This window comes from Melanotaenia boesemani, chromosome 20, assembly GCF_017639745.1.
Source record: "Melanotaenia boesemani isolate fMelBoe1 chromosome 20, fMelBoe1.pri, whole genome shotgun sequence".
NCBI lineage: Eukaryota > Metazoa > Chordata > Actinopteri > Atheriniformes > Melanotaeniidae > Melanotaenia > Melanotaenia boesemani.
Genome location: NC_055701.1, coordinates 13,437,491 through 13,463,641, shown reverse-complemented (window position 1 = coordinate 13,463,641; position 26,151 = coordinate 13,437,491). Strand labels below are relative to the sequence as shown.

The 26,151-nt window shown below is 37.7% G+C and overlaps 2 protein-coding genes across 2 annotated transcripts; one reads left to right on the top strand and one right to left on the bottom strand.

Annotated features, from left to right (window-relative positions):
• Nucleotides 1-496: 496 nt before the first annotated feature.
• Nucleotides 497-6,434, top strand: LOC121630691 (serine protease HTRA2, mitochondrial-like). The gene is made up of 8 exons (XM_041971109.1): nucleotides 497-1,169; nucleotides 1,727-1,931; nucleotides 2,588-2,782; nucleotides 4,162-4,194; nucleotides 4,797-4,905; nucleotides 5,031-5,100; nucleotides 5,207-5,302; nucleotides 5,452-6,434. The coding sequence occupies exons 1-8, from the start codon at nucleotides 724-726 to the stop codon at nucleotides 5,615-5,617; spliced, it is 1,320 nt and encodes a 439-aa protein (XP_041827043.1). The 5' UTR covers nucleotides 497-723; the 3' UTR covers nucleotides 5,618-6,434.
• Nucleotides 6,435-6,721: 287 nt separating this feature from the next.
• hif1aa (hypoxia inducible factor 1 subunit alpha a) lies at nucleotides 6,722-22,585 on the bottom strand. Its single transcript, XM_041971108.1, has 15 exons — nucleotides 22,279-22,585; nucleotides 13,521-13,711; nucleotides 12,928-13,079; nucleotides 12,316-12,400; nucleotides 11,041-11,150; nucleotides 10,321-10,523; nucleotides 10,003-10,109; nucleotides 9,720-9,867; nucleotides 9,237-9,526; nucleotides 8,938-9,140; nucleotides 8,719-8,841; nucleotides 8,350-8,606; nucleotides 8,160-8,259; nucleotides 7,980-8,073; nucleotides 6,722-7,893 (listed from the first exon to the last, which is right to left on the bottom strand). Exons 1-15 carry the CDS (start codon nucleotides 22,308-22,310, stop codon nucleotides 7,730-7,732), a joined length of 2,259 nt encoding a protein of 752 aa, XP_041827042.1. The 5' UTR covers nucleotides 22,311-22,585; the 3' UTR covers nucleotides 6,722-7,729.
• Between the last annotated feature and the right edge of the window lie 3,566 nt (nucleotides 22,586-26,151).

The window sequence follows — 26,151 nt, the reverse complement described above, 5'->3', positions numbered from 1 at the left end:
TTAGCAACAATGATTATGGTTTTATTGTATATTTGTCTCAATTCAGGATCCATGGCTTTTCATATTTATTTGTTCTACCATTTACTTTTCTTTTTTTTCTTTTTAATGTCCACGGATTTTCTACTCATTAATGTTTAATGTATGTGTTCCTGCATTTTTAGTCTTTAATACGTTTCATTTTTCTGTGACACTTATTTTTCCATATTTAAGCTGCGATATAAAAGTAGCTTTAAAACATATAATGTTAAACATTGATAATATCCTGTTACATTTTTGTCTTATTTATTTATTTTTTAAATGTATGTTTAATATCCAGGCTGTATTGCATTTTCCTGCGCCACTCCAACAAATGCACTTGTTGAGACTGCTTCGCGAGAGAAGTGTACATTTGTTGCGTTACAAATAATTCACCTTTTGTCCTTTAGAGGGCAGTGCGTACAGTATCTGATCGGAGCAATAAAAAAGAACAAAAGAAGAAATGGCCTACAGCGCATGCGCAGATCACGGACATTGGCTTGAGCGGTTGTAGTGACCGCAGCGCTTGAAAAATCAGGAAGAAGGGCGACTTTATTTTGGAAGTGTTTTGTTATATTGCTTTTTATTAATATTTAAAGATCGATTATTGTTATTCGTACAAAATATATATCTCATTGTAGTTACATTTACATATTAACTGTTGTTTTACTGTCTACAAACTCCTAAGCCGTGAGTGAGTGATGCAACATGGCAGCAACTGCTGTCAGGACCTGTTTTCTGTCAGCAATAAGGACATATGCTCCGTGTCACAACCGTGAACTTAAAACTCTGGCAGAAAAGAAAGTAAAACAGGTGGTCTCTGTTGTAATTTGTAACCACGAAGGACCAGAGGGAAGCACAAACATCGTCAGAGAAGCTCCTTCATGGGATCGAAGAGATGATCAGAACAGCAACTCATCCTGGTTTAAGTCCATATCGGTGGGTTTGGGGCTCTGCGGTGCGGCGTTTTTGGACAGTCAAAAGGACGAGAAGCAGGACACAAAAACCCCAAAGAAGTTTCTTGAACTCATTTTGCCTTCGGCTCAGTGTGCCTCTCCATTTAAACCTGATAGTCCCCGCTTTAAATACAACTTTATTGCAGATGTAGTCGAGAAGTCCACTCCAGCTGTCGTGTACATAGAAATCGTGGGCAGGTGAGTGGTTATACGTGGTGTTTGTGATCTATTTTGTAAAATATACTCCTTAAACCAACGTACGTGCTCAAATTATCTTCTCAAAATGAAGGGATAAGTACAACATTTCCCTGTGAGATGTAGTTTTGTTGAAGTATAAATTGAAAGAGGATAAACTTGACAAATGCAAATAAAGGTAACTGTTAATTCATATTGTGTGAAATAAACAGTAGTTGTGGAAAACAAAATTTAATTAACGACTGTGTAGTAATACTGTAAATGTTCTTTGACTACAAAATCTTGTATTATAGCATGTGAAAGGTCCATTTTAAGTTACACGGCCTACTGTTAGCCCAGTTAGAAACAGAAGATTATAAAGCATTTAATGTGTTTAAACAAACACTTAGCATTTGAATACTAAATACATAGGTTTACAAGCAAAGTCCTTATTGTATTAGCTTCTGGGGGCTCTTTCAATGTGGAAAATAATATCTTTGTTTTTATATAATGATAAACTCACCCAGTGATGAATGCTACTTTCAGATGTAGTGACATCAGCTGCTTTTGCTGTTTTACAGACATCCATTTACCGGAAGAGAAGTCCCAGTGTCAAATGGCTCTGGTTTTATTATCAGCAGTGACGGTCTCATTGTTACCAATGCTCATGTTGTGGCAAACAAGCGAGGTGTGCGTGTGAAGCTCACTAATGGAGATGTGTACTCTGCAACAGTACAGGATGTAGATCTTGTGGCAGACATTGCCACCATCAAAATTGCTGCACAGGTAAGGAATTAACTATTACAATGACATGTGTTAAAGAAACTTGCTCAGTTTCTTGAGTAACTGAATCCATAGTTGTTCCCAGCAGAGGTGGAAGGAAGGAAAACCTAAGATTGTCTTTGTAAAAAGGCAAGGATGGAAAAGGAGAACAGTAACAAAAACAAACTACAATTAATAAACAGAGCACAAAAACAGAGACTAGGGTGATGGATAAAAGTTTACAGCTAGATTTCTGGTTCATTTATGGCTTGTAAAGTTCAGTAATTAATATGAATTCTGCATTTTTAATGTAATCAAAACTAGCAACACTTTAAAAGCATTTTAATCAGAATGTTTAAATCTCATAATTTTACTGGTTAAATATGTATTGTGACCCTGAATAGAATTGAGAGATTATGGGAAATTAATGTTAATGTTATCCTTCAGGTTTGATGCGATTTGGATAGTTTACTAAAAGAATGTGATAGACACCAGTTAAAATCAGTCGTGTGGTAGAAGAACCTTAGACTAACAAAACATTTCTACAATATAATGGATCAGGTCACTTAAAAGTTTTAGGTCATACTGTAGCAATGAGAAAAACTGGGCGGAAATAAAGTGGGAAGCTATTCACCTGCAGTTAAACAGCTCCTTGTATTTGTTTCCTCTTAATTGTTTAGAATCCTTTACCAACGCTCAAACTTGGCCTGTCGTCTGATGTTCGTCAAGGAGAGTTTGTGGTTGCCATGGGAAGCCCGTTTGCTCTACGAAATACTATCACATCAGGGATCATCAGTTCAGTACAGAGAGGCAGTAAAGAACTGGGCTTGTCCAACCCGAACATGGAGTATATACAGACAGATGCAGCCATTGATGTGAGTATTTTGCAGTACACTTTTAGTTGGTATGTTTGCCTGTTTTCAGTGTTTAAATGAACATATAAGGACATATAATGTTTTTAAATATACAGATTAGCATAGATCTGAAACTACTTTTCAAAATACTAGCTTTAAGGTATGAAAAAGTACTTTCCTTCATAGTCAAGGAGGATCAGACAGGATTTGTTAAGGGCCATAAATCAGATAACATGAGAAGGCTCCTGAATATTGTTCATCTATTCCAAGATTATAAGGACCCCTTATATTTGTAAATTCAGTTTAAATTCTTTATGGGCAGGATTGGCCTAATTAAAATGAATATTCTGCCCAGACTGCTATATCCTTCAGAAATTATCCCTATTCTGTTATCAGTTAAGGTTATTAAGGTGTTGGAGGGCTGGCTAAGTGCTTTTATATGGACCAAAAGGAAGCCCAGACTTAAGATAGCAAAACTCCAGATGTCCAGTCAGGACAGAGGCTTAGATTTACTGAATCTACGACTTTAACAACTTACGATGCGTCTTCGTGTGATAGCAGACTTGCTCAGATATGATCCAACGTAAGTTTGGCTCGATATCGAAACCTCTCAATCCAAATGTCCTCTGTTCAATTAGCTGTTTTTACAGAGCTCAGTGCAGTCAAAAAACTAACCAGTAACCCCATTACACTGAGCTTGTTCAAAGCTTGGAGGTCTGTTTGTGCTTCGGACGGCCGAGTCCATCTAAATCTCTCCTTCCTGTTCTGAATGGCCCTTATTTCTTGCCAGGTTGCCATGACCGAGGTTTCAAGGCCTGGTACAATTCCAGGCAGGTTAACCTGAGAGATCGGTATAGGGGGCATATTCTGCTCTCCTTTCAGCAGCTCCAGCACTGTTTTGGCCTACGAAAAGAAGAATTCTTTAGATGCAAATCAGGCACTTTATTGTTAATAATACCACCTTAATGACTGACTACAACTCCACTAAAGACACTAAATCTCACATTGAAGAAGCTTTAATTTCTCTACAGTCTAAGAATTGTATCAGCTCATTTTACAGTTCTAAACTCCAGCTTGCCTCCAAGTTCCCAGGTCACTAAACAGGTCTGGGAGTAGGCCACCCTCTAACCAACTCAGACTGGCAAAGGGTTTGGGTCTGCATCTCAATAATCTCTGCAATCGTGCTGAATCCATTCAGTTAAAAACCGTCCATCTTACATATTTTACTCCCGTATTGACAAATAAAATGGACACAAATGTCTCCACAACATGATGGAAATTTCTTTGAGTATTTGTTTTCATTATTATAAAAAAAGAAACATATGTGCAGAATAACAAATCTTAATATGACTTGGGGTAGTGTGTTTCTTCACATCACATGTGACTAATTTGTTTTGCAGTTTGGGAATTCTGGAGGTCCACTAATTAATCTGGTGAGTCACAGTTCCTGCTTAAGTGTTCTATACATTCAAGTGTGCACGTGTTACAACACTACATAATGAAGTAAAATAAATATATGTGTGAATTACATAGATACCTGGTTTTCCACATTGAATGCTCTAAAACAGCCAGTCTGATTTCCAGTTACTATCAAAACAAAGCGGAGAATAAAATGTGCCTTCTGTCTTTAATGTACACTCCCACTGATACTCCTACTGCTTGTGGAAATAGTAGGCATTTATCTGGAGTTGTCATAATCCCATTTAGAAGAAGCAAACATGAAAGCCAAGCAATGTATTGTAGCAGCAGTATGAAGTAGTCTAATTATAGCTTCGACTTTTTTTCCCCTTGTTAGTAAGGATGGTCAGTACATCTAAATTCAAACCTAAACTCTTCAGTGGTTACCTCACAAAAGCATTCTACTAGGTTATGATCAGACCTGTACAGTGTTTAGGCAAATGTACAAAGGGTTCACTTTATATTCCTACTGTACATTAAATAATTGTATGTAAATGTAATAGATTTTACCGAATGTCAATTAAACTACATAACATATTGTTGCACCCTATTTATTCATGTATGTGCTTTTTTTTAGGATGGCGAGGTCATCGGTATAAACACCATGAAAGTCACTGCAGGGATCTCATTTGCTATTCCGTCTGATCGCGTGAAACTTTTTCTTGATCAAGCAGTCAAAAAACAGAGTAAGATCAAAGAATCAATAACTTCACATCACATAATTTTTAACAGCTTTTATTGTTTTTATAAAAAAAAAAACAGTGAGTGAACTTTTTTTTTTTTTTTTTTTTTAATTTTCTTGTCCCCAAAGATTCTTGGTTTGGCCAGTCAGGAACAAAGCCTCGGTATATTGGCGTTATGATGCTGACACTGACACCAAGGTGAATGCCTTACTATCAAAACTGCCAGCAAGAAGTGAAGCATTGAGACATCGGCAATGGACTACTTCATTTAAAACCAACTGAGTTTGTGTTTTGTCCCTTTTAGCATCATTGCTCAGTTGAAGTTGAGAGACCCATTTTTTCCAAATGTGACACACGGCATCCTGATTCACAGAGTCATCACGGGCTCACCAGCCAGCAGGTAAGCAGCGCAACCGCCTACCATGATGGATATGTGGGACGGGACATGCTCACCTAATTTATTGCCATGACATGTAGAAATTGATGATGTAGTTGACATAATACTGTGTTGCTTGTAATCAATAATATTTGCTTTCATACTTGTTTCAGAGCTGGCATGCTACCAGGAGACATTGTGCTGGAGATAAACAAGGCCAAAGTAAACACTTCTGAAGAGATCTACAAGGCTGTCCGCAACAGTGATAACATTACTATGGTGCTGCAAAGAGGGGATGAGTTGATTAGACTCCAAGTGACTCCTGAATACATTGAGTAAAACTAATACTATTATATATTTTCACACCAGCGGTATGTACTAATGAGCAGTGTGTGTCCATTAGAGGAAAACTGTGAAACATAATAGTAACTGTGGCCAAATTAAAATGTTTAATGCAGGGCTTTGATTATATTATTCAGGATTTGGTTACTTTTGTTGATGCAGAGGAAAATTGGTGATACAATTTATTTTACTGTAGTGTAACTATCAAGCTGGGGTGTACATAATCCAGTCATAAGTCACTTTCACACATGGACTGGAATCCTTAAATGCTTTATACATGTTCTGGAGAGGTGGCAAATGAAAACACATATCTGACATTTACTGCAAACTTTCTCTGGAGATTTTCTACCAGGCCCCTTAGTAAACCTAGGGGTGGCGTGGCTCAGCATGGCAAGGTAGGGTGGTCGTCTTGTAACCTGAGGGTTGCCGGTTTGACCCTCGGCCAAGTTGAGTTCATGTCAAGGTGCCCTTTGACAAGCTACCGAACCCCTAATTGCTTTTGTTGATGCAGAAGAAAACTGACGACTGAACCCCTAATTGCTCCTGATGGGTCTTGGTTGAACGCCTTGCATGGCAGCTTCCACCGTCAGTGCGTGAATGTGATGTATGATGTAAAGCGCTTTGGTATCATTCCACATACAGTAAAGCGCTATATAAAATACGGATAGTGTTTTTTTTTTTAAATCAACACGAGCCTCATTTAAAGAAAATATAGTGACGTCTACTTCACATGCTGCCTGTAGACATCCGTTCCCTCATTACTAGCTGGGAGACCATGCCTCCTGCAGAAAGCCTCCTGAGGTGCATGTGTGAACAGTACCTGTGGAAAAAGACTGGACCAAATTGTTCAGATTGTCCTCCAGTATTCATGTGTGAAAATGGCTATTTTATTTAACCTGTATAAGAATAGCTTTACCTGTTCCTCCTTTTCTTGAAACGTCAGTGGATCACAGTTAATTTAAATCTCCAAATGTAATTTCTCAAAGTTTGAAGCATCAAATATCTGCCATTCATGTCTGGGTTTCTACAATTTCTACCTCTGCAATAAACAGCAGCCTAAAATGATTTGTAAAATAAAAGATTGTGCAATCTCACATAGTGCACTTTATTAAAGCCATTTATTGTTAAACAGCAAAAGAAGCATGAGAGGCAACACTATGGCAAGGGGCAACGGTATTAAACTGACTACCATTAAATGAGCAAGAAAGTCTGACAAGTCACATTTTATGATGATTACATGAGAGCAATGTGATTCTACATCTTTAAACTGACTACTTTGAGTATGCTGCACACAGTTATGATCAAAAACATGAATTTACTTCATGTAAAAGAAAAATGCCAATCCTAGATGAGAATTGAAAGTAAAGAAGTTACTTGCATTGAGCTGTGAAGTCATACTGAGTAAATCAAAATTTCCCTGGTATATGTACAATGACAAACACTTACACTAAAGTAATAAAGTGACATGTACTGGACTGCTACACAATTAAATGTAAATAGATCAAAGACAGCACTTAAATGGAGATAACATTCAAACCACTTTTGGTTTAAACAATATGTTCATATTTTTGGACTAAGGACTTCTGTTAGTTACAAGTACTACAACATACAAGTATGGGAGGAAAATAAAATTGTTCGTATTCCATTAAAACTACTTTAAAAAGGCTTAATATATATTGCTGGTAATATTTTTGTTTTTAAGAAAATATAAATTGTGCGACTGAAGCTTACAATACACTGCTGGCAGTAGCGCCCAGTTCTGCAGTGACCTGCTGGAAAAGGGTCATCTGTCAAGGCGCTGTGTGCTGAGAAACTCCCCCGAAGACAGAGAGAGAGAGTGGGGGAGAGAAAAACAAAAACTGGACATCTTATGGTGCTGGAATCCCTTGCACCAAAACCAAGATGCTGCTATGTTGTTTGTCACGGTGGAATGCTGCAAAAATCACATGACGTGCACAAACCGCAGCCAAACTATAGTCAAAACTCAGAGATAACATAAATAAGGGGAAGTAGGGTAGGCATTAGGTGGGTTGGAGATTCTTGGAGAGGAAGTAACAACGTGAGGGACTAATTGTAGTGTCCAGTCTAGTCTAGCAGTGAAGCACTGACTCAGTTGACGTGGTCCAGAGCACGCAGTAGCTCCTCCCCCTGCAGCAGGTACTGACGACCCTGTAGGGGGGCGTTCACCTCGCAGTCGTAGCGAGTGAGCTGCGGCAGGGTGAAAGGGGAGCTGGTGCCCTCTAAAGTGGTGCCAAGCAGTCGACTTGCCATATCTAAAAAAGAAAAAAAAAAGATAGTTGTGACTTACTTTAGTTTTAAGTGACACGTTAAGATTTCTACAAAAGATCTAATTATTTACCTGAAGTCACGAGAACTATGGTCCTAGTTGTTCCAGACTCTGACTCTGGCTTCAGTTTTTTGCCTTTTTCTAGTTGCTCTTGGGATGCAATTCCCTAAGAAAATAATCAAATACAAATCCTCAAACTCATCTGTAACAGTGAAACTTTAGGAACAATATTTATTGGATTATTGTACCAACCTGTACAACAATATCCTTGAGGTCACTCAGTTTTCTTTTGCGCTGTGTGTTCTGAGCTACCAGGGTCTTGAGGGAGACATTTTTATCCAACTGCGGGACTCTGCAGTACAACAATAATAGCATTTAACCAACTGCACTATAAGACATTAAAAATAAATTAAAAAAAAAAGGGGCATTTTGCAAACTTTACATTTGTGTAATGACAATGGTCGGAGGTGGAGCACTGATGAGCTCAGGTGGTGGTGGGGAAGCTGCACGACTGTCTGGTGCACTGAATGGGGAGCTGGAATAGCTTTGAGCATCCTCTGTGAGGGGGGCTGGAGAACTCTCAAGAGGTTTGTCTGGTCCACAAGACAGTGACTCATCTGGGGTGAGACATCGAAGCTGGAAATCATCATCCATGGGGATGTAGGGGGCCAACATCTCCAGATCAAAATCTTCCATTGCCTGAAGCGGAGAAAAAAAAGTTTAATAAATCTGAATATTGAGAAATTGGGTTTTGTGTTATTCTAACTTATTTAAAAGCAGTAAGATGTGCAGAACCTCCTGGTATGATTACCTGTGTATTGAAGGGGGTTTTACACTCTGTGTCAATAGCAAACAGCTTCTCCACTAAGTCTATTTTGAAATCTGAGTTCATATCTGAATCCATGGGAAAACAAAAGTCCATAGGGCTTTCAGTCTAAAGAGAAGACAAATGGAGATCAATCACCTTTTAGATATATTAACTGGACAAGGAAAAGAAGAAGTAAACTAAAAGTTGACTGTAATAATTTACCTCAGCAGGACTTTGTGTGGTTGGGGTAATAGCTGGGGCTGGAGCAAAGTTCTTGGGTTTTCCCTCCTCAGAGGTGGTGCTAGAGACATGGAGAGGTTCGCTGGGTGGCAGAGGGGACAGGGGCAGAGCCAACTTGTCACTTGAGGAAGGAAGCATTACATCATTGTAGAGATGAACATCCTTCAGCAGGTGGATCTCTGATTCTATACCAGAAGATATGTCAGTAAAATGATGTCATTCATTTGAATATAAATTGATTTATTCTGTGTAAAATTTATCACAATCTTGTGGTCACAAACCAGGAGTGCTGAAGTCCAGGGAGATGATTGTGTCTCCAGCTGCTGGGGCTAGGAGGGTGAGGGCCTCAGGCTGTTCCTTTAGCTGGTCATACAGGCTAGGTGGTTTTTGGGGCTCTTCCACCTGTGTAAAGAGCTTGATCACATCCAGCTCTGGACCCTTATCCTCCTTCGGCAGGGTGGGTGTGCTGCTCTCAACTGTAGCCTTTTCTTCCTCTTGTTGTTCCTCCTTCACTGGCTTCACATCCTCAGTCTGTTCCAGAGACAGTATTAGTTTCTCTTCCTGGATGCCACTGTTGATAAAGACAGAAACATCAGTTATTACAGCTGTTACATAACTATTTTGCAGTAGTTATGAAAGTATTCACAAATGCCGTGTTTTAAATCCATGTTTTGTTCAAGTCTTTAAACATCGAACTTAAAAAAATTGAATAGATACATATTTCATATACTCCAAACATAGTAACTACTCAAAGACAATAGTACCTGAGGACAAAGTTTACACAGACAACACACTGTGGCTGGGAGTTCTTGTTGTTGTAGATAACGGTGGCCTGTGTTTCCACCCATACAAAGCCGCCTCTCTTTGCCAGCATCCGGTACTGGCCTGTGCTGACCTGGCCCTTTGCGAACACTGTGCACACAGGGAACATGATTTCTTTACAATTTTGACAAGAAGTTAGTTAAAATTAGCACATTAAGTTTGCTTTAATTTTCAAGAACATTTCATGTTTCAAGTCAAGTTTAGTGCATTCTTTGTTTTGCTTACAATTGTGGTGAGTCTTGTTAAGATGGTCTGAGTCCAGAGCATGATAGTACTCATACACAGAACGGTTCAACAGGTCCTCCGGGTCATAACCCATGAGCTCGGTGATTCTGGGGGGGGGGGAAAGCATACATTTTGTTATAAGCTATTTTTTGTAGTATCTGCATTGAGCACTAGGTGGCTCTGTGTGATTATTCTAATAAGAGTTCTGTTAATGGCAGCTGATGGGGGACGGAGGGACAAACACAGGCAGGTTAAACAGCTAAATAATATTTGATCTCTTTGTAAGCACTTAAGCATTCAATACTCATTCAAACTAACCTCTCATCACAATATGTGAACTTCATGTCCATTGTGTGGCGGCTGAGGAAGGTCTTGGTATCCAGAGGGACTTCAATGTTGGAAGGGTGGGGGATGGGGTCACAGATCAAAACAAGGTAGGGGACAGGTGGTTCCTTGTGTCCATCAGTGGCCTGCTCGACTTGAATGTCATAAACACGCACATGACCTGAGCAGTGAAGCACCTACAGAGACAACAGCAGAAATACAACCATTACCGTTTTGGGACTCCAGAGATGGTTTTCTAAAGTAAAAAAAAGACAATTTTGTGATTCCAACATTAATTTCACAAAGGAATGCAAAAAATATAAATTACAATTATTTAGTTCACCCCCCTGCTTTGCTGTCTTGTAGCCTTAAGAATGGAGGGGTAATCAACACAACATCTGTCATCATACAGCTTCATTATTGCCACCATTGCAAGTGAACTGAGACATAACGGGTCCTACAACTTCAATGGACATCCATCATGCAGTTTAATAAAAGTTAATAGAATAAGTAGAATGTAATTACAGAACATTTTAACCCAGACTATTAAATGTTCTGCAAAATCTGATAAACGATTAGCTGTGATGTTCAAACACTATAAGGAACAATTAAACAATTAAACAGTAACAATTGCACTAAGAAAATTGTGCCAAGAGTTCTGTGTTAAATGTATTCCTGCAAGTACATTAACTTATTCGTTCCACTATGAATTACCTTCCAAGTAGCTGATTTGACATTGACAGTGCGGCCTCTGCTTGTGAGGGTGCATTTCATTCGGAGAAAAAAGCTACGCTCTGTGTTTGATTCCTTGACTTTCTTGGAACCTGAAATAACAAAAACAGGTGTGAAGTCACATTTAAAAGGGGAAAACCAGCATATTGTGTTGCTACTGCAACAGTTATTGTTGACATTTTCAACTGCACTTTCATTGCTCTTTTTAATAAGACTTTGTTAACTGCCAGAAATTCAGATTTATTTTAAGACATTAAGCTGTAAAGCTTTTGTACTGTGGTGAACCATAGAAAAGTTCATTAAAGGAAGTGACGTTATCAGCAGTTACAGCAGACAATATCAGTTTCCTCTGTTATGTAGACTTAAAAAAATAAATAAAAGCAAATTTGCATTCACTGCTAACTTAAGTTTCAACTAGATTTTCACAGAAAATCTGCTACAAATTAGCACTTAATTGTAAACAAAGATACACAAATACAATATACTAAGGGCACATTCACATGAGCCTTTTTTATTCAAATACTAATCCATTCGGAAAGTTTGCTTTGTTTGGGGTATTATAAATGCACAAATAAACTGATTTGAATCAAAGAAACAGACTGTGTACCTACAAATGCAGGTCTATGTCCATTTCAAGTGGACCAAATACAGAAAGCAGACTACAAAAAAAGGTGCATTGTTCAGTGCACGGCATTGTGGGTAAACACAACCAATACATATGCATGCGTGGGGCGATAGGTGGCTCTAAACATGAGAAATAGCTTGAGGCCAAACGTGGAACAATTCGGTAAAAGTTCTGAAATAATTCTGATTAACCCAAGACTGCTAGGATCTTATGCATGTGTCTCCATATTTAGTTATGTACTAGAAATCAAAGTTGTTCTTGGTGCAGTGCCACCTCTGGCAGAGAGTGTAACACATTATTTTAAAGGTCCAATTCGTCTGAGAAGTGAAGGTGAAGTCCCAAATCGAATCTAGCAGATTGTCCTGTTGTGAATGCATTCTAAAACATCAAGGCTAAAATATGCTGAGCAAGCAAAGCAACAAATGTGCCAGTGATTAACGAAAGGAAAGGTCATAAAAGCCAACTCTGATCACTCTGCTCATGAGATGGAAACCACTTATTGTGACAGTCTTTCATTATGGATTTGTCAGCTGACAGTGAACTGGTCTTATTGATAGGAGCACTAGCCAACCTCACAGAGGGCTTTTGTGTCTATTTGTTAATTGTAGGTCGTACAATATGACAATCCTCACCCGTTCTGTGGATAAGCATCTCCCTTAGCTCCTCCTGATCGCAGGGATGTGTGAAGTCAAAAACACTGTGTCCAGTCAGGTCAAACTGTAGCAGACAGCCCCCCCAAAAAAGAGAAAAAGAAAGATGTCACATAAAAGGAATTATTAATTAAACTTCCTTTATCATGTACTTATTTTTACTGAAGTGTCTAACATATCACATAAAATCTACATGTAGTTGCAGATTTTTCTTATTTACTCTACAGCAGGGGTGCCCAGCTCCTGTCCTCAATGGCCACAATCCTGCAGGTTTTTGATGTGTCCCTGCTCCAAAACCACCTCACTCAAATTGATGAGTCATTGTGCAAACCTTAATAGGCTGCTGGATCTATTTAATTTGAGTCAGGTGTGTTGAAACAGGAAACATTGGAAATTCTGCAGGACAGCAGCACTCGAGGACCAACTTTGGACACCCCTGCTCTACAGAGCTTTAACACCATCTGTACAAAAATAACCACTACTCATTTAGTATTATAGAGTAATACAAATAGAGTAAAAAATAAATTTCTTAGCCTTAAAATTTTTGCTTTCCAAATTCCCTGTGTCTAACACACCAGGTCATATCGAACCAACCTGTGCCAGCCCGAGGCACTTGTTGACATTCTCAGAGAGATAGATCATATCTCCATCTTCAGACAGCACCATGAGAAAGCCGTCCAAAGCCTTTAGGTAAGAGCTGTTTAGCTGAATATCAAGCTCTGTTTCCTCCTCTGCCATTGGCTCATCTATAAGAGATAGAGAAAGGAGAGGAGGAGTAATGACAGATAAAAGCAAGATGAGAGGGGGAAAAACAAAAACAGATTAAGCCAAGAACATAAAAGAATATGTCTAAAATTGTTAGCAGGCAATCACAGTGACATACACACATTATTAGTAAAATTATCTGCATGTGTTTGCGTAATTTTGTTGCTGATGACTCAGCGTTTCAGGACTTATTAGTGTGTCCCCTATTTCCCAGTTCAATCTGTAATCACTGTTTCTTTCACTCTCTTCAAGCTGTCTTCTTTATAGAATATGAAGATGGCTTCCAACTACAATTAAATGCAATTCAGTCTAGATTCTGTATTTAAGTATTTTGAAGCCAAGTCTAAAAACTATATAAAAAAAAAAAAGTTTTGTTTCAAGCTAAACTTGATCAAGTATCAAGTATAACTACATATACTGACTTATGCAGAGTAGTTTCCTCATGCGCAGGTAACTGATGGTCACCCTCATGATGGAGGCCTTGTCCAGGCTTGAGCTGACACTGTGGGGGAGGGGCAGCAGCTTGGCCAGATCGAAGAACACCTCTGACTCTTTCCCACGACGGCATCTTGCTGCATCCCTTGACTTCTCCTTCCGACGCTCTGAACTCACCCTGTGGGAGACAGCAAATGGATGAGCCTCAACCTGGTCACCGAGTGGATTTGATAAGGATGCCACAAGAGCTGACATGGCTCCTAACTGGGGTTTATGTAGGGTGTTTGGTCAGCCTCTGGTCTGTGGTTGCTTTAAGTAGCTGGAGGCCAAACAAGCAACCTCATGACCAAAGCACTGTCTGAACACATTTACATAGATGGCCATTTTCAAATATCTTACTGGCTGCTGTCCAAAAGAAGTAGAGCCCACCCACTCAAGAGATTGGCTGGGTGGATGGGCTGTCTGTCTTTTGGTGCAGAGCCAAGCTACATTCCCACACCAAACATTTTGACATTTATAAGCTTGGTTCAACAAATCTGCCGAGACAAGGGATATGAAAGTAAACACAGACAGTTTCACTTATAGCACAGCAGCTCTCGCAACTGCATACTGCCTTTATTAAACAGATCCAATATACATACTGTATTTATACAAGGATTTCTAAAGGGCCACCACTAATCTGTAAACAAGATCTTAAGATAAATGCCCTTTGAAGCGGACTTACAAGAATGCAATTCAAGCTATTGTAAAGTTGCCCTTGAACAATAAAACGGTGAATTATGCAACTATCCTTACCCAACTGTTTTTATTGTGTATGCAAGTGTGTTTATGACCATTAATTTTATAAGACTGGCTCATCAAAGTAATGTTACCCTGACCACTACTGAATGTACATTTCCATTCCTCACACAAATTCCACCTCAAAACCCCAAATGCATTAGGATGACCACTAGAACAGCATCACAACAAATACACAATTCAAAAACAATTGGCTCTGAAATGCACACCAAATTGAAACTGATCTGCTAAGTACTTACAGCAATGACCAATTTCACACTGTTTTTTTTTTTTTAGGCTCTCTGACCAGAAAATTGACCATTAACTAAAATTAGCCTACTGCAAATTAAATCAACTGGCAGGTTACAGGAGATTTCCATTTGAGTAAAATTTCCCATTATATACATATGATGCGCAAACTGATCCACAATAAACATAATTAGTTCTCTGGAGAAAAGGTATTTTCAGATCTGAGCAAGACCTTTTGTCTCTCAGGAAGTCACAAACCCGGTGATGATCCAAGTCTAAAACGGTCTGTAAACACTTTGGGATTATGTGCACTTGCAACTATCATCAAAGCCTCATTATCAATATGGACAACTATCAATATAACTTAGAGAAACCTAACCCCCACAAAAAAAAATATTGGATCAGTGTTCAACAGCAAGTCTTAAGCACCTCTTCTACTTTCATCTTATCCAAACTTAGAATGCAGACCAAATAAGGGACCAATTAGGGATCCAATCAGAGATTATTATTAGGTGCATTATGCTAAAAAAGACACCAGCAGGATTTAAAACTCTACTTAATTTAACTTCATTGTGATTTTTCCATTTCAAACTTTTTATTTTGAACCAGGGACCTGCACTCATAAAAATGTAATAAAAGTTTTTCCCCGACCATTATATATGAGAGGGGCACACTGATCCCATGCCACCCGCAAAAGATCTGGTTTGTTTATTTTATTTTGTATAATTACTCAATTTATGTAATATAGTTTGAATTCGTTTATTTTATGTACGAAGAACTTCAAGTCTATTGGGAAACACACACAGCCTTTTCGTCATTCATGTCATTTCTGAGGCACATCACTGCTTAAAACAGTAGTCACGCATTCAGCTTCCATCTCTTCCCGCTCATAAGCTAGCTTGCAAGCTAGCTAGCTATCTGCATGCGCCCATGTCTCCAAGACTCTTTCTCTCCAGAAACAACATGCATGTGCGCAGGAGAATTTTCTGGGTGGGTGGGGGAGTGAGGGATCACAAAAATAAATTTTGCTGAGCTTACTTAAATCCTTCTGGTGTCTTTTTATGCATGATCATGTTGAATTCAATATTTAGTGTTTTAGAGGAGATGTTAAAACATCAGGATGTATATCGTGTATTGGAATAAAGCCAAAAAAAAAAATAAAATAATCAGGATATCAGTTTTAGGCCACATCACCCAGCCCTACGCTCAGCTCTATACCAAATGTTTGAGTGGTACTTTAACATATTTGTATTTCAGCAAACATGTAGTCGTAGTTGAGGCCACAAAGAAAAGCACTTTCACTGTTTCTACTGTCAATACCACTATTTCTATAGCTTCTGTCAATCCCTTGGGTTAGAACATATCTGGGTATCACTGCAGTTGATGACAGTGTCAACATCATCTTCTTTTCAAATCTTTATTTTATCCTACTTCAACCACTATCTCCAAAACGCATTGATGAGGGTTCTTTATTATATGAAACTATATTTAACGAATAGATGACAAGTACTTGCAAACAAAAAAAATTGTTTACTGCAGTGGCTAAAACCCACTGTGTCACCACTTCATTTAAACGCTACCTAATTCTTCAGCACATTACAAAGAAGGATGTTTACCAAACTCTACATTTGAGATTATATTTGTTAGGCCACTTTAATAATATCTAAGCTTTCTAATCAACTCTGATAAAGACTTTGAGATTGATAAAAGTTTAGATAAGTGCACAAACAGGACATGTTCTTGATTTTTTTTTCCAGTTCTAAAGCATACAGTACTGACAAAGAATTACTTTACACTCTTCTGTCCCAATCACTTGATATATAGTCAATAGAAGAAAAAAAAAAGGGTTTCTGTAGCTGACTTGTCTTCATAATTTTAAAATCTGAACTACCACTAAGCAGCTTTTATCTATTTAATTTTTCCTACATGGAACATGCAGTGAAAACAACCCTCCAAAGGCCAGCAGAGAGGCCACTATTACATAACGCTATTAAACCGCAGTCATGCACACCCAGCAGCCCTCTGCTTCACATTTTAGTTTGACATGTTTGCAATATGGCTTCCTTCATTCTAGACTTGACTTTATGAATGAGTGTTACAATGTGGAAAGAAATATGAAGATGTTGACAGATGTGAGGTCGAGTAGGTGAATTATACATCAACATGAGGGGGGGAGGGGGCACAAAGATCACCTTGACCAGTTCTGCTAGAGCTGCTGCTTGTGTATTTTGTTACTAGGGGCTGACCTATTTTAGAAGATAAACGTTCTCACTGTCAGTACTGTTTACCATGACAGTTAACATGATCTTATATAAGGCAATCTGGGAAATTACTGCAACACTGAAAAGTGAAGAAAGGCCAAAGATAATCTCTTTTTTGTAGTGAAATTAAGTTTCGTGTCATCTATATTTTTTATTATAGGTAATAAGATTGTTTTTTAATGGACACACAGAGACATGAAGAAAATAGAGCTTTGAAAGGTTTTAAACCTACACGCAAGTGAAACAAAATAAAAATAAAATACCACACAAAACTTAATTTTACTTAACTCAGTAATTCAATTTAAAAAGGTAAACTAATATATAGACTCATTATATCCAAAGTGAGATATTTTATGCATTTATTTGTTATAATTTTGATTATGGCTTACAACTTATGAAAACCCAAAAGTTAAAATCTCAGAAAATTAGAATAGTGTGAAAAGGTTCAATGTTGTAGCCTGTAAGTGCCACACCTGCAAAGGACTCCTCTGCATTTAAATGCTCAGTGCAGCGTGAAGTTTCCACAGCCTGTGTTGATCTGGGGAGCCATGTCATCTGCCGGTATTGGTCCACCGGGCTTTATTAAGTCCAAAATCAACGCAGCCATCCACCAGGGGATGTTAGAGCATTTCATGCTTCCTTCAGCAGAAAAGCTTTGTGGAGTTGCTGACTATTTTCCAGCAGGACTTGACACCTGCCCACACTGCCAAAAGAACCAAAACCTGGTTCGATGACCAAGGGATTACTGTACCTGATTGACCAGCAAACTCTCCTGACCTGAACCCCAGCATTGCCAAGAGAAAGATGAGACACAAGAGGCCGAGCAATGCAGAGGAGTTGAAGGCCACTACTGAAGCATCCTTGTCTTCCATTACACCCCAGCAGTGCCACATCCATGCCACGCTGCACTGAGGCAGTAAGTCATGCAAAAGGGGCTATATATATATATATATATATATATATATATATATTGATTTAATGTAATATTCTAATTTTCTGAGATAATGATTTTTGGGTTATCATTAGCTGTAATACAAAACACAACATCAAAATTATAATGAATAAATGCTTGGAATATCTCACTTTGCATATAATAATCTATATATCTATATGTTAGTTTACCTTTTAAGGTTGAATTACTGAAATAAATTAAGCTTTGTGCAATTTTCTATTTTTTTTCATAATATTAAAAAAATACTGTTAGTAAAAATTGTCTTAAAATTTAATTGGATTGGACAAACTATCAATTAAAAATGTTGACTGCAAACAGTTTTATTTTAAACTTGGCTACCACTGCTACTTCTAACTGCAGCTAGGACATGACAAGGCCCCAGTACAAAGAAAGGAACATTTGAGACCGGAAAGAGCCACATGGGCATATTTTGGGTACATCATACCATGAACTACCGATGAATACATGGAAGAAAGTATGATATGCGCAATTAAATTCTTCACAGAAGTACAAAATCTTAACACTGTGAATAGATATGGTTTAAATACATGCTTCTTGCATTGTTTGTGATCCTCTGTAAAACTCATAACTGCTTTAGTTATTTCTCAAGAAGGCAAAAATAGTTTCCAGAATAATAATAATAATAGCAAAGCATTATCTGTTCTGAAATTAATAATGTAATGTAATCAATCTAATGTGATCGGATGTCCTCTAAAGCCTTTGTATTTTTATTGGATAATATTTCTGCTCCTTCCCTTCCATTTGGTTAAACATGTCAATATCAGTAAGGACCAACCATATTCCACTGTGACTTCATAAAATGAAGGCTGCAGCAAAGATTTTTCTATTTTAGCTGTCAACAACAAAACATAAAAATGAAACAACAAATATCTGTTCTCTACACCAGCCAGTGACCTAGTTTCTTTTACAAGTTGTAGCAAGCCTGCAGCTTGAATGTCTTGAAAACAATCTACCAATTGCCAGCTAGTAAATCACTACACACATTTGGCCACTCCCACTGACGTCAAGCCCCAGTGATTAAGAGATGAGACATAAGTAATACCAAAACACCTCACAGACCAGTTCAAACTAAATCAAGCAAGCCTGCAACACTGGATAGAGTTCCTATTTAATGTAATCAAAGCCAATGTTGACCCTTTACCGAGCTCTAAACACAGTGCCAAATTTCAAACCAAGCAGACAATGAGTAAATCCTCTGGGGCAGCTGAATGCAGTTGTCAAAATAAAAAACATTACTGGAGCAGCAGCTTGAAGCTGAAGGACAGGAATAGCAGGTCAACTCTATAACTGCTTCATCTGTTGTCTTTTTCCAACATGTAGGACAAAAACAAAACTTAAAAAGTTTTTTGCACCCCAAGTGAGTTTAAATATTTCACATGTAGTTTTCCAGTGGCTAACTTTTAAAACATGGCCTAATTATTGAGCATTCTGTTTCACTGTAAATTAATTTTCCTGCTTGTGTGGTCTTACAGGCTTCTTCTCTTTGAATGGATGTCTGTTGTTATTTTATAACCTGGCTACTATACCCGTCTATGACTCTGAATACGATCTGTTATCCACTTCTATGGTAATCTTGTTTCTTTCTGAACCATCATCTTTTCAGAGGACTTACAGATCTCACAATAACCATTATGTGTGCCATTTTAGGCTCCAATTTGATTGTTTTAGTTGAAGAATCTGAGCTTTTACTAGCCAACATTTACTAAAAAGAAAAGGCCTTAGTTCAGCAATATACCCAATGAAGAGTCTGAGAATGCATGAACAAGTTAATCTCTTTTACAGTCAGCTGTAATAGTTGTCATTTCTTTGAGGCATGTAAATAAAACCCATGAACATCTTCTCATTATTGCCTTGATGCAGGCTGTCTGGTTTAATTATTAGTTCAGCCCCTTTTATGGCTGCAAGATAACCCGAACCAAACTCGTATCCAAAAATGGTTTGCATTCAGTGATGTGGAAGTATTGTGGATTTAAGCCAGACAATAACAAACATTGTGAGTTTCACTGTAAAGTGTGTTTTTGCCCTGGGTGCAGAACTGCAAGGCAACACCACAAATCTCTACAATCACCATGAACGTCACCACAAAGTACAGCATGATGAAGCTGCACAAAGCAAGAAACAAACATAAGTCATCAATAACCGGAATCTTGCACAATGCAATGCCAAACCCACAAAACTCCAGTAGGCATAAGGAGATCACAGCAGCTATAACATCTCACCTGGGCAAAGATTTGGCCCCAATAAACACTGTACAACATGAGGGATTTTGGAAGATGATCAACACTCTAGACAAACGGTACTCGATACACTCCTGCAACTACTTTTCAAACATTCCGCTTCCCTGAAATGTACAATAAGCAGCGGGAAGTGGTCATGGCAAAATTGCGGGAAATCAATAATATCTGATTAATGGTCCAGTCAGATCATGGTATTTGAGCCCAACGGTTAATTTTATAGTGCTTGATTTCACAATCAAAAGCCGGTGCTTACAGATAGCTTTTTCCCCTGAAGACCATACAGGCAAGGCCTTAGCACAGGTCTTAAAGGATGCCCTCTCATTTTGGATAAACTGACCTGCACCACAATAGACAACAATCAAAACATACTAAAGGCCATCTCCCTCAATGACTGGACCAGACTGCAATGTTTTCGCCATAGATGCCATCTGGTGAGCTCCCTTAAGTCACAGCAACAAATACTGAACTGTATTGTATTTATGTCACCACAACAACTGTGGTAATAATAATTTTAAAAAGCCTAACAATAGTTGATAATGTGTTAAGTGTTGTTTCTGTATGTTTTCCCCATTAGAGAATGCAACGAAAGATTTCAGAGTTGAGAACATCGTGATTTCAATTCTAAGCATAACAATTGTGAATCACATTTTTTTCCAGAATCATCCATCCGTTACAATTAAAGCTGCACACTCTATTGTTTCAGCATCATCGCAATATGTGCGCAAATCAATTCGGACAAAATAAAATAAAACACGCCCTACAATTTTCCATGATTTAAATATAGGAAAAGTCTTGCTGATTTAACTTAGGCAAAGCAAGCTTATTTGTATAGCACAATTCATGCACAAGAAAATTCAAAATGCTTTACATAAATCATTAAAAGCAGTACAACATAGTTCTCTAGGATTTAAGGGTTTTAAAAATTCTATTTACAAAAGAAGAATTTTTCAAATAGTCAATGGTGTCCTGATTGCCAGTGTTAACCTTCCCAATTTACCCTCAAAAATCTCTTCAGAATAGTCACCCTTTTAATGAAACCAAGTAACTAGCATCAAAACTTAAAAACATTGGTGTTATTTATATTTTCTTTTTTTATTATTCAACTGCTCATGCCTGCAAAGTAATCAATTAATCTAAAGAAGTAAATAACTAAAAATCCAATAATTTGAGTCATTCCTGTATTTGTATTATCACATAATTTTTGTATTAATAAAACTTTATTTTTATGTTGTTGCTGTAAGTGCAGTCAACGTAATGTATATCAAATAAACAGGCACTGAAAGGTGCTATGTATATATTACTATGGTCTATAAACTGTAAATCACACGCTTGTTGGATTTCTTAGACTGAAGAAAAATAAATAACAAGGATCGTAAAAATTAAACCATTGACTGACCAGTTTACTTTTAACCTCAAGCAACTAGATCATATTTAAAAATAAATAAATAAATACTGCTGTCCTGGATTTTTACTGTACACTGACGTATTCCAGTTGCTTCTCTGGCCTTCAGTACAGTCAAAGTTAGCAGCCGCTAATTACACGTTTCAACACTTTGCTACCGATTAAAGTCGATCCCCTTGGTGGGTAAACTTCTGTAACATTTCATTAATCGCCTTTGTTACCGACAGAGGACTCATAAGGCCTCCAAGGTACACAAAACTGAATTTTCTTTACAGCTTCTCTGATCAAATAACATTCAACATTTGAACAGAAACCAAACACCACACTGTTCACGTGAGCGTCAGTAGCTTTTCACTCAACATCGTCACCGATTGTGACAAACTGACAGAAAACAGTGCATCTTGATTGATTAATGGGATTTGCAACTAGAAATGGTAAACCGTCAAAACTAAAGTAAATAAGGGTTGTGTTGCATCGAGGAAGTCTCGTAAAACGAAAGACGTAGTAAGTACATATGGGGAAAACGCGTATACACAGATATTATCAAGAAAAACACACAAAAGAAATCTATTTCCTGAATCGGCTAATTGCCTAAGGAAACGATTTGATCAATAGCCATTTGTCTGTACCACGACTATTAGCTAGCTGTATTAGCCGCTTGCTAACGATACTAGCAGCGCTAGCAAAAGCATTTAGCCAAACAAGCCCACCAAATCCGCGTTCAACCTTGACATTAAGGCCGTAATGTCACAGGAGAAGTAACCAATAAACTTAAAAAGACCAAAGCCGTCCAACAATCATTATAACAACAATGCCAGAAATGCTACATTTGAGCAGCAACGTTACCTTTTCTTTTCGGGTACAATTCCTGTGTCCATGTCAGGACGGAAACCCGAGTTGAGACTCTCTCTCAGTAATAAGCAGTATACGGGCGCGTCAAAAAAAAACACAATCCCACGACTTTTCACTGATATTAATACGCAAATCTTTACGTTGATTACATAAGAATCTTCGCGGTATACGATTCGTTAACAAAAAATCAGACTATCGATCGGTGAGAAAATAAAAAACCCACACACTAGTCGCGCAATTCTTGTGAGAAAATTTGCCACGCTGGAGAGCCTCCTCTAGCTTAGACAATGTTGCCTCATGAAGGATCACTGACTCTAACTGACTCCTCCCCTCTGTCTCCGCGGCGTCACGCAGTCGCGTGCCCCCCCCCCCTTTTTTTCTCTCTCTGTCTTTTTCTTTTTTTTTAACCAATGAGGACGCGCACAGGAAACTAGCGATCCATTAAGAAAATTAAAAATACACTGTGTGTGTTAGTTACAGTGTGTTTCCGAAAAGTCCATGATAACAAAAATTGTTAATTTGACATATTTATAACTTAACAATTGTCTCAGTAATGATTAATGTTGTAGGGGTTGAGTATGTACACTACTTGTAGTGTGGTTACTTTGATATAACATGGCTGAATTTGATTTCAAGAGTGTAACTTTAATACTTTTGAATTACTTTAAAACTAAATACTAAAAATGAATTATGGATTGATAACTTGAAGTTGGGCCAACAAAATAGCCATTACAAAAACAGTACCAGTTTTAAAAGGTGTGTTGTGTGTTTCCACACAGTTTTTAATCAAAGGACTGTGATGATATATTATAGATACAATTTTCAAAATATTTATCTTCCATTTACATAAAGAGAAATTAAAACGTCATTATCCATATTGTTATTTACAAAACTGGAAGACTGAAGGAAAAACCTTACTTCAATATAGAGTAAGACATACTGTACTTGACATTTGGAACTGGTCAAATTTTATAAGTGGATTACATATAAACGGACTCTGGGCCTTGTCTATTGTGCATTTGTATGTTTAAACTTGGACTTGTAAGTAAAGTATTTTGATGGACAAAGAGAAAAAAAACTTTTGTTGAAAACTTATTTCACAAAAACATAACATGGCACACACACTCAGACACATACAGACACACATGTAATTTACACTATCTTCAAGTGGCACTCTGTTTTGTATGCCCTGTCCTATTTTGCCTTGAATCAACAGACTTTTCTTAAATTTTGAGACAAAACATTTTTTCAAATACATAAGTGCTATAACAGATAAAAATATGCAGCAATTAAAAAAAAGGAAGAGTAAGATGTGGTTGGTTGTTATGTCTTTGCTTTACTCCACAACATTGTGTGCACTTTCCATTGTGTGAAAGTTGAGTGGTACTTGCTAGAATGTATTACAGTGTAGCTGTAAGAAGATATGTCTAATGTGCTTTTTTAGTATATTTCTTCATGAACATAAACAGATAAGAAGTGATAACACTTGTACATTTAGTACTGTAAGTACAATATTATTTTCTACACAGTGATATAAGAACACTGTTTAACAACTGGCAAGTTAGATATTTTAAGAAAGTTTTCATCCTCTTTCTCCTTTCTCATCTTCCGCATATATCTAATAATTCATCTTAATTAGCACGTGTTGTTACATCTGAGCAAAGCCTTGATTGTCATTTTCCAGAAGAGCTGGTAGGTTGGCATGTCACCTCAGTGTTATTGGCAGAGCTAAACTTGGATTTGAGCCATGGCATCTACAGTATTTGTTTTGTGGAAAACTTGACTGTCTGAAAGCAGGATTTTACACAAGACTGGCTGCAAAAAAGTGATCCTGAAAAAAAAACAAGAAACTAATACAAGAAAACACCATCAGCTATTGGATGTATCATTCCGATATGTATCTTATGTTTTTAGGCTCTTCAGATGCTCTAAATGTTCTATAATTTTGCAACAGACCTGTTGGCATTGACCTATTTTGCCTCACTAGTTGGGCCAGTAGTCAGTGTTGAAATAAAAAATGAGTATTACACAAATCTGAAGTCAAATCACTTCTTCTCGGATCTGTTTCATCATCCTGAACAACGTCATGATGTATGGAAGTTGACTCTGGTGCCAATTTCAAACATTGCAACCTAAAGTTGGTCACTTTAGTAAGTGCAACAGTATTTAGATAGCATTTAGTGACATTAGAGAGAGAGAGAGAGAGAGAGAGAGAAAAACACCTGTTGTTTTATTCATGGCACAACCTGTTCTTAAAATACAATGAAGGCCCTCTGGAGTGTAATATCACCATTAAACTGCCACTGAAAAGAAGCTGTGGAAATGCACATGAAAGAGTGCACTGTCATTATGACTATGGGTGCCGCCTGACAGAAATCTGTTGTTCCTAGACAGGCTGAGAGCCATAACCTGAGGTAAAAACTATAGGCTGCAGAACTGATAATGAGATAGGCATTATTATGTTCTATTGATCCACAAAATGTCTAAAAAAGTGACAGAAGTAATGATAGCGATTTATAAAAAGATTTCTACAGAAAATAACTTAGGGGTGGGTTATATAGTCTTTTTAATTAATCATCACTGCTTCTGGGGTAATTGGTAAAAAGAAAAAAAACACGAGGGACAATGGGGTCAAATATCATTTCAATAAGACAGTGCAGAGACACTGCTGGCAGCTATCAATAACTCTCTGTAATGAAAGCTGAGACAAGACTCATGAATCTTTCCTTTCATTCAGACATAACCTGAGGAAAGCTGCCATACAGGTTGACATCAGAGAACAAACAAACTACTGTAGGTGTATTCTTTGTATAGCAGACAGCCAAACTACAGTCAGAACAATCATAAAGTAGATTAGCAGGTGCTGAATCAGAGTCTACACTCCTCCTAGTTCTGTGCCAAACAGCAACTGAATCTCAAAACAAAGAGATTTATAGCTATAACAGCACACCACTGGCTCAAAGATGTATTTTATTAGTAAAAAATAAATAAAATATATTACAGTACCAGTCAAAAGTTTGAATCCACCCATCATTTAAATTTAAGGGGTATGTGTGGCCAAACGTTTGACTGGAACTGTATATATATTTTGTTTAATTTACATCTGAAAAAGAACAACATACTTAAGCTGTGGATGTACAGCTGGTTTCCATTACAGAAAATGCAGAGGCATTTCTGTATCTCAGACTGCCAATTTAAAATCCTCTACAGGACATGGGGCTGAGGAGATAAACACATGTGGAGACTGAAGACTTCCGCCTTCACACTGACGGGAAGAACCCTTGTTCAGACAGGTCAGGCTTGTTCATGTCTGTGCAGGATTAGCCATACAATGTTTATATAATTTTTTTATATATATATATTTTTTTTTAACTGTTTTAGTTTTTACTTCAAGCAGCATACTGCACTGATACTTCACAATGCAAAAATGGCTTTTAGAAGCTCCTCTCTTCCTGTTTCATCAAAGGTAACAGTAATGACGCTGTGTGGTTTCCTGTTTATCCTCTACTGGCTTTAGATGAGAAAACACTCGACTGAAGGACCTGCCACAAGAGAATCGGCCAGTGTTACAGTAAAGTAGGGTCTCTATTTTTTTCCTATATAGCGGCAGTGTAACAACCTCTTTGTCTTTTTAGAAAGACAGAAGTGTTCAGCACAGAATATATTCAATAACTTTCAGGATTTGCATTTTGTAAACAAATCCTTGTAAGTTCCCACCACCAAGGCCGTCTGCCCACAGACTTGTAAGCTTTCAAAGACTCTGTTTGTTGAGGGAAAGAGAGTGAGTGCAAGGAAAGAGAAGACTGAGTGATCACTGTTATTCTTGACAAAGTGCATGACACAACCTGACTTATTTTGTGCAGCCAG